This window comes from Rhincodon typus, chromosome 20 (assembly GCF_021869965.1).
Source record: "Rhincodon typus isolate 14 chromosome 20, sRhiTyp1.1, whole genome shotgun sequence".
In the NCBI taxonomy this organism is placed as follows: Eukaryota; Metazoa; Chordata; class Chondrichthyes; order Orectolobiformes; family Rhincodontidae; genus Rhincodon; species Rhincodon typus.
In genome coordinates, this window is record NC_063351.1 from 12,905,017 (window position 1) to 12,914,451 (window position 9,435).

Below are 9,435 nucleotides of genomic sequence, written 5' to 3' on the forward strand. Positions count from 1 at the left end.
CTCCCCTCCACTCTCACAGCCCCTCCCCTCCACTCTCACAGCCCCTCCCCTCCACTCTCACAGCCCCTCCCCTCCACTCTCACAGCCCCTCCCCTCCACTCTCACAGCCCCTCCCCTCCACTCTCTAAGCCCTTCCCCTCTACTCTCACAGCCCCTCCCCTCCACTCACAGCCCCATCCCTCCACTCCCACTATCACAGCTCCTCTCCTCCACTCTCACAGCCCCTCCACTCCACTCCCACAGCCCCTCCCCTCCACTCCCACTATCACAGCTCCTCTTCTCCATTCTCACAGCTCCTCCCCTCCACACTCACAGCCCGTCCCCTCCACTGTCACAGCCCCTCTACCCATCTCTCTCCGTTCCCATGAGGCTTCATGACAATCTTCAATCTTCGACGTGAGGTACTAGTGGGTAAAGGTTTGGAAAGTACTGCATAAAACTGCTGCCCACTCAACCTCTCTTTCCAGTCCTTACATTCACTGATCTTGTTAATGGTCATAAAAAGAGAAAAAGCTGAACGTACTCAGCAGGTCTCGTAGCAGCTGTAGAGTTAATGTTTCTGTTCAATGATCTTTTATCAGAACAATTAATGGCTTCCTCCTCGGGTACTGTCTCCCGCTCCTTCGAATCTGCTGTCATCATTGCTTTCCTCAAAATTGCACCTTTGATCCCCTTGTCCTTGCAAGTTGCCGTCCAACCTCCCTTCTCTCTCCAAGGTCCTTGAATGTGCTGTCATCTCTCACATCGAAGCACAAATTCCCTGTAATTCCTTATTTGAATGCTTCCAGTCAAGTTTCAGCCCCCATCACAATACCAAACTGCTTTTGTTAACATTGCAAAAGACATCCTATGTGACTGGGACAGTGGTAAGCTATTCATTCTCATCCTTCTAGGTCTATATGCCCTACATGACCATGTCATCCTTCCCTATTGTCCAGGTTCATATCTATATCTATACCCATATCTATGTAGTCTTTGCCAGAAGAGCTCCCCTGCAGTGGTTTCATTCCTGCCCCTTTAACTCTAGGGTCCATCCCTGGCTTCCTCTTCTTTCTCACCTACAAGTTGCCTCATAACAGCATCACCTGAAAACCCAACATTTTGTTCACTGATGACATTCAGCTGTACATCACCATCACCTTCTTCGATCCCCCATCTGTCTCCACCAAACTGCTTCTCTGACATTCAATATCCAATGAACAGAAATTTCCTCTAGCTAAATATTGGAGCTTCCATCTTCATCGCAAACTCTTTTCTCTAGGTATCAACTGTATCTCTCTCACTGACAGCCCTCTGAGGCTAAAGCAAACAATTCACAATCTTGGTGTTGTATTTGACTGCAAGGTGGGCTTCCAAACACATATTCATCTTGCACTTTCAAAACATTGCCCAACACCACTCCTGCCTTGACTCATTTACTGCTGAATGTTTCATCCATGTCTTTATTATCTGTAGACTGGAGTATTCTAAAGCTCTCCTGGTTGACCTCCCATTTTCTCCCCGACATAAGTTTGAGCTTATCCATTAGTCTTTTACCCACATGCTGACACGTACCAAGTACTGTTAATCACCATGACTGGCTTTGGTTCCAGGTCTGGAAAGTTTTTGATTTTATATGTGTAGTGGCAATATCCCTAGACTAGTAATTATGAACCTCAGATGAATGTTTTAGGGGCCCTCTTGTGGGACAGTGGTAGTGGCCCTACTCCTGGACCCAGAGGCCTGGGTTCAAGTCCCAACTGCTCCAGAGGTGTGTAATAACATCTCTGAATAGGTCAATTGGAAAAATAGGTTAAATAATCATAGAATCCCTACAGTGTGGAAGCAGGCCATTTGGCCTATTGAGTCCACACTGATCTTCTGAACAGCATCCCACCCTGACACACCCTACTACCCTATCCCCGTAACACTGCATTTCCCATGGTTAACCCACCTAGCCTGTGCATACCTGAACACTGTGGGCAATTTAGCATGGCCAATCCACCTAACTTGCACACCTTTGGACTGTGGGAGGAAACTGGAGCACCCAGAGGAAACCTACGCAGACACGGGGACAATGTGCAAATTCCACACAGATGGTTGCCTGAGGGTGGAATCGAACCTGGATCCCCGGTGCTGTGAGGCAGCAGTGCTAATCACTGAGTCACCATGACGCCCCCAAATAAAAAAATCACATCCTTAATTTCAAATCCCTGCATGGTTTCACCCATTCCCTTTCTCTTTTATCTCCTTCAACTCCACTACCCTCTGATACTTCTGTAATTCTCTAATTCTCAGCTCTTAAAAATTTCCAGTTGTAATTACCCATAACTGCGATAGGGTTAGGGTTAATGCTAGGCTTAAGCTCTGCAACTTCCTCCTTAAAGCTCCCAGCTAATCAAGTTTCTTTCCACTTTCTTTCAAACCTACCTCTTTACCCTTATGAAAGGCAAAATCTGCTCAGTGGCAGGCTTCTTCCTTTACTTTCTAATCAACCCATTCAAAGATGTTATTACACACATTTGGAGCAGGTGGAACTTGAACCCTGGCCTCCTGGCTCAGAGGTAGGACATTACTACTGTGATAGTTTCTAACTGATCTGTTCACAAATGTTAATACACATCTCTTGAGCAGGTGAGACTTGAACCTGGATCTCCTGGCTGAGAGGTAGGGGCACCACCACTGTGCCACAACAGCCCTCAGTGGCAGGTTTTATTTATTTTTCTTTTATGAAATAATACATTTACATTTAATTTTAATCCTATCTGCATCGTATGGATTTTATCCCAGTGAGTGTTTGTCATCCAGCCTCTTGGCATTCACATGAAACTGGTATTTCTTTGCAACTGGTAGAAGTAACAAGAGAGAGTTATTAACAAAGCGTGGTGGTGGAGGATTGCTTTTCAGACTGGAGGCCTGTGACCAGTAGTGTGCCACAAGGATCCGTGCTGGGTCCACCACTTTTCATCACTTAGATAAATGACTTGGATGTGAACATATGAGGTACGGTTAATAAGTTTGCAGATGACACCAAAATTGGAGGTGTGCTGGACAGCGAAGATGGTTACCTCGGAGCACAATGGGATCTTGATCAGATGGGCCCATGGGCTGACAAGTGTCAGATGGAGTTTAATTTAGATAAATGTAGGTTGCTGCATTTTGGAAAGGCAAATCAGGGCAGGACTTATACACTTAATGGTAAGGTCCTGGGGAGTGTTGCTGAACAAAGAGACTTTGGAGTGCAGGTTCATAGTTCCTTGAAAGTGGAGTCGCAGGTAGACAGGATAGTGAAGAAGGTGTTTGTTATGCTTTCCTTTATTGGTCAGTGGATTGAGTATAGGTGGGAGGTCATGTTGTGGCTGTACAGCACATTGGTTAGGCCACTTTTGAAATACTGTGTGCAATTCTGGTCTCCCTACTATTGGAAGGATGTTGTGAAATGTGAAAGAGTTCAGAAAAGATTGACAAGGATATTGAATAAGTTGGGGCTATTTTCTCTGGACCATCGGAGGCTGAGGGGTGACCTCATAGAGGTTTCTAAAATCATGAGGGGCATGGATAGGGTAAGTAGACAAGGTCTTTTCCCCGGGGTTGGGGAGTCCAAAACTAGGGGACATAGGTTTAAGCTGAGAGGGGTAAGATTTAAAAGAGAGCTAAGGGGCAACATTTTCACGCAGAAGGTGGTGCATGTTCCTCTGCCAGACGAAGTGGTGGAGGCTGGTAAAATTACAACTTTTAAAAGGCATCTGGAAGGGTATGTGAATAGGAAGGATTCAGAGGGATATGGGCCAAATGCTGGCAAATGGGACTAGATTTATCTAGGATATCTGGATGACATGGATGAGTTGGACCAAAGGGTCTGTTCCCATGCTGTACATCTCTATGATTCTACGACTGTAATTGTATAGTAAATGGTAAACAATGCCATAAGTAACTATAAGTAGGAAATGGTCTGTGCCTCTTCAGCTATTTTCTCAACAACTTGTTCAGAGATGTTATTACATACCACTGGAACAGGTGGGACTGAACCCAAGCCTCCTGACTCAGAGGTAGAGATGCTATAACTGTGCCACAAGAGTGCCCCCAGTGGCAGATTCTATTTGATAGAATGTGAAACATCTCAGAGCCTTTTACTACGCTAAAGGCACTATATCAATGCAAGTTGTTGTAGACTCAATTGTATACATGGAATTAAGAGTAGCCTGCAAAGATCCTTTTGTTTTGTGGTGGCAGTCCTACTGATACACATTTTTCTTAACTCTCAGTGGAATAGGAAGTGATTGTATTGAACAATCATCAATTACCATTTCTTTTCTGTTGCAGGTACTTAGGAATAACCAGACCATTGACATATCCGGTCAGGCAGAATGGGAAAGGCATGGCTAAAATGATCCTGTGTGTGTGGCTTCTGGCAGCATCCATCACACTGCCACCTCTGTTTGGCTGGGCCAAGAATATCAATGATGGCAAGGTCTGCCTGATCAGCCAAGACTTTGGCTATACCATTTACTCTACAGCAGTGGCATTCTATATCCCAATGTCAGTCATGCTGCTCATGTACCATCAGATTTTCAAGACTGCCAAGAAGAGCGCTGCTAAACATACATTTGCAGGATTCCCTCGGCCAGGTGACAAACGCATGAGTGAGGCTGCAAAAATAGGAGGGAAACCACGCAAAGAATCCGAGGAATGTGCCCACTTTGCTCGACTTCTGAAAAACGACAGGAAGAACATGTCAATCTTCAAAAGGGAGCAGAAAGCTGCAACGACCCTAGGCATTGTGGTCGGGGCATTCACTGTGTGCTGGCTGCCGTTTTTCATACTGTCCACTGCAAGGCCTTTCATCTGTGGCACCGAGTGCAGCTGTATACCCCTTTGGTTGGAGAGAACGATCATGTGGTTCGGCTACACAAATTCTCTGCTGAACCCATTCATTTATGCATTATTCAACAGAGACTTGCGGACCACCTATCACAATCTGTTGAGGTGCAGGTACAGGAATATCAATCGTAAACTTTCTGCTGCGGGCATGCATGAAGCTCTAAAGCTGGCAGAGAGGCCAGAACTGATACTGTAAGAAGGACAAGGTACTTTGAAACAGAAATACCTCAGGGAGAGAAAAATTCTCTTAAAGTCTGTGAACTGTTGTTGCTGGGTCTTGGCTCTTTAGAAACTGCTTCATTCATCAGGTGTCTTTCATGCAGCAAATTGACTCCCTGAGATGGGCTGGTTCTAAAGATACCATAAAGTGGGAGTACAATAGTAGCTCAGCCTTTTTAGTGGGCATCATGTAATGAAGTACTCAGTTTCCCACTGGACTCTTCATTAGCCCAATCAACCTGGGATCTTAGGAGATCATTAGGCCCAAGATGCAATGGTGAAGTACCAATGGGTGGGATAAGTTCTGCTACTATTCAACATAGAATGGCCTAACCAGTGTTTTACTGCATAATGCTCCCCCTGAGAGCATGCACCCACTTCTCCCTATGGATGAGTGTCTGCACCCCCTCCCTTCTATTTGTCACCTATTGCAACCAGGTATGGTCTGCAGACCAGTTGTCATGCTTTATTTTCTTCTCAATCAGCGAGCATTTCCAAACACCAAAACAAAATGGTTTGTGCCTCTGATCTCTCCCATTGCTGTCCCACCCAAAGAAGACAGTCCCTTCAAAATCAATGTCGCCATGAGATGAGTAAGCCATCAAAATTGGCCCCACCTTTTCAGGACTGTTATTTCTGTTTCACAGATCCCTTACTTTTCTGCCAGTTGTCTTCCCCTCCCCCCCAACATATTTCGGAGAATAGCCTGTGTCGAGCATTGCAACTTCCCAACTTCTGGAGTCATTATTAACAACTTTGATTGTATATTAGAAGGGGTAATGATTAAAAGAAGAACCAGCATTTATGTAGTGCCTGTCACAACCTCAGGACTTCCCAATGTGCTTTATAGCAAATTAAGTACTTTTTAAAAGCGTATCCATTGTTAAATTGATGAAATTGCAGCAGCTAATTTATACACAGCAAATTCCCATCATAATAATGACTGGAGAATGTGTTTTAGGTGCTGGTTGAGGAGTAAATATCTAACAAGGAAGGAATCCTCTGAGCTTCTTCATAATGGAGACATGGATCTTTTATGTTTACCTGGGAAGGCAGATGGGCTGTTAGTTTTACATTTCATTTGAAAAGTGGAATTCACCAACAGTGCAGCACACCCTCAATAAAACCATGAGATTGTTAGAACCAGGAGCATGAGTAGGCCAGTTGGTCGAACAAGCCTGCTCCCTCATTCAATAAAATCATAGCAGATTGTAAGTAACTTTACCTTCCTACCTGTACCTCCATCCCATAATCCCTGATTCACTTAAAGAACAAAGATGTAACTCAGCATTGACTCAACTCAATCAATGACCTAACGAGAATTTCAAAAGGTTAACTGTCGCCTATGTGAAGGTATTCCTCCTCATCTTCATCTTAAATGCAAACTCTTTGTTTGTAAACTGTCTCTCCAATTCTAGATTCCCCATGACAGTAGACAACTCAGCATTTACTGGGTCAGAATCCCACCCCCTACACCCTCTCCCAACCAAGATCTTAAGTGTTTAAATTGGATCACCCTTCATTATTCTAAACTTCAAAAAATGTGGGCTCAATTTTTCCTTATAAAACAGCATCTTTAACCCAAGAATCTTCTTAGTCAACTTCTCCAAACTACTTCCACTGGAAATATAAACTATATTTAAGCTTCTGTGCTTGAGTCTCCAGAATAGCACTTGAACACATGAATCAGGGGTGCAAGTGCTATCACTGAGCTACAGCTGACAAGTATAACATTCATTCCCTTTATATGTTTCGAACATATTCAGTTGGTTCTTTTTTCAGTATCTGGATGCTTGAATGAAAATGCAGGATAAAACATGAGCCAACGTTAACTTGGAAGCATTCTCCAGCACTTCGTCCAAACTGTGAAAAATGGGGAGAAGCCAATGAAACATCTCGCCATGAGGTTAAGCAATGATGGCATAGTGGTAGTGTTACTGGTTTAGTAATCCAGAAAGCCTGGTAATGTTTAGTTGGGTCTTGTGATGCATTGGTAATGTCCCTAACTGTGGACCAGATGGCCTGGCTTCACGACCCAACTGCCCCAGAGGTATGTCAAAACATGCCTGAACAGGTTGGTTGATGTAGTGTTTTAGAAGGGGCTCTGGTGACACAGTGATATTGTCCCTACCTTGGGTTAGAAGGCTTAAGTTCAAGTCCTGCCTGTCCCAAGTATACGTCGTAACATCTTTGTAGTGATTGGAACCAGGTGGATCTTGTTGACTACAATACCCTTGATTGGGGTTGTTAACCTGGGACAATCAGGAAGCCCTGGCTGACCAATATAAACGGGAGATTTAAAATCTCCTCAGTCCTGGGTACTGACTAAGCTGGCTGGGTACAGCCAGTATACTGTGCACAAGTAAATAAAAGGTGACTTGGTGACGGGATACTGGCCTCTGTGCAGTTATTTCATTCTCTGAACAGGCTGATTAAAACAAATACCTAAGGTATCAGGATTAAGTGGGAATGCAGAGGTGAGATAGACCGTAATCTTATTAAATGGTGGAGTAGACTTAAAGGGCAAAGGGCCTACTCCTGCTCCTGACACATACATTCATACATTCATCCTGCACTGCAGATGATCAGAGGTTAGAATGTGGGTGAAAATTGCAACAAGAATCTTAGGAACAGCATTTGAATGTCATTATTCCATCCCAGTGTTTACAATTGGGTTCTTTATTACAGAGACCCTAGAATAATTTCAGCTAAGGTGGCATCTATTATTTTCATTTATTGTATAGCCTTCATTGGAAAATTTGAAAGGCTTGTTGTGGGAAATTGTAAATAGTTTACATCAGATTGAACACCTTCTTTGTAGGCAAAGGACAATAAAGAAACATAGGGATGAGGTAGATAAATTCCTTAAAACTGTGAGGGTAGATAAATTCAACAAAAGACCAAAAACGTTCATATGCCTTTTATTTGGTTCCTCGTTCCCCAACATCGCAGTTCTTACAATTTTGTCCTTGCCTTTAATTCTATCCTTGGTGTCACTCTCAGGGATTTCTGATTATGTCTCCACAGAGAGAATCTTGTATAATTTGTACCAAGCAATTCCATTCAATGAAACAGAACTTTAACTCTTGAAGAATTTTAACTCTTGACAAATGAAGAAAAAGTCACCGAACAACCAAGAATAGGGAGATGTGAAGTAAAGCTAATTGCACAGTGGTAGTTCATACAACCACTTCAGATAAAGTGAATGGAAACCATTTAAACCTTCCTGTGTAACATCTAGCCTAATTTTGGAAACATTGTCCATTAATTTTAGAATTTCAGGAGGTATTTTGAGAAACACATATAGGAAGGATAGTACTTGGTTTAATAGGTATTGTTATTCCACTGACATGGAGAGTTGGCTTTTAGTTGGAAGGTGAGTTTCAAGCTTCCTATTCAAATTAACAACTAGAAGTGAAAAATACATTGGGGTAGAAAATTGGGTTTTTTTTCAATTGTTTACTGAGGTGAAAATCATTCAGATTCTTGGATCATTGGGATCCCTTTTCGGGTAGAAAAGACCTGTTCAAAGGGGTGGATTTCACCTGAACTGGAAAGGAATCAATATCCTCGCAGGGAGATTTGTTATTTCTATTTTGGGAGCCTGTAAACTATTGGAGAGGAAGGGTTCGGGGTTCCTAAATAGCAGTGAAAACAGAAAGACAGATGAGGATGGACCTGAATCGAGCGAGTTAATTAGAAAAGACAGACAAGAGCAAGTCAGAGAACAAAAGAACTAGAAGAATTAAACTGCATTTATTTCAATGCAAGGAGTCTTACAAGTGAGGCTGATGAACTCAGAGCATGTATCGGAACATGGGATTGGGACGTCATAGCAATTGCAGAAACATGGCTGAGGGAGGGACAGGACTGGCAGCGCAACGTTCTGGGCTTTAGATGCTGTAGGAAGGTTAGAAAGGGAGGCAAGAGAGGAGGGGGAGTGACGTTTTTGATTAAGAAAACCATTACTTATGGTAATCAGAGAGGTTATTTCTGAGGTATCATCAAGTGAAAATTATATAGGCTCTCAGATGTATGTAAGAATAATAGGGTTGTAAAAGTAGGGGATTTTAACTTTCCAAACATTGACTGGGACTGCCATAGTGTTAAATGTTTGGATGGTGAGGAATTTAAGTGTATTCAAGAAAAGTTTCTTTATCAATATATAGATGTTCCTACTAGAAAAGGAGCAAAACTTGACCTTTTCTTGGGAAATAAGGCAGGGCAAGTGACTGAAGTGTTAGCAGGGGAACATTTTGGACCTAGTGATCATAATTCTATTAGTTCTAAAATAGTTATGGAAAAGGATAAGCCTTCCATAAAAGTTAAGGTTCTTTATTGGCGTAAGGCAAATTT

At 43.0% G+C, this 9,435-nt stretch overlaps 1 protein-coding gene across 1 annotated transcript in view; it reads left to right on the forward strand.

Moving 5' to 3' along the window:
• Window positions 1-5,571, forward strand: part of LOC109932793 (5-hydroxytryptamine receptor 7) — a 47,288-nt gene extending 41,717 nt beyond the window's left edge. The window contains exon 2 of the mRNA XM_020531911.2: window positions 4,303-5,571. Within this exon, the coding sequence (XP_020387500.2) occupies window positions 4,303-5,056 (754 nt within the window). The 3' untranslated portion in view covers window positions 5,057-5,571. The remainder of the gene's footprint in view (window positions 1-4,302) is intronic.
• Window positions 5,572-9,435: the final 3,864 nt, after the last annotated feature.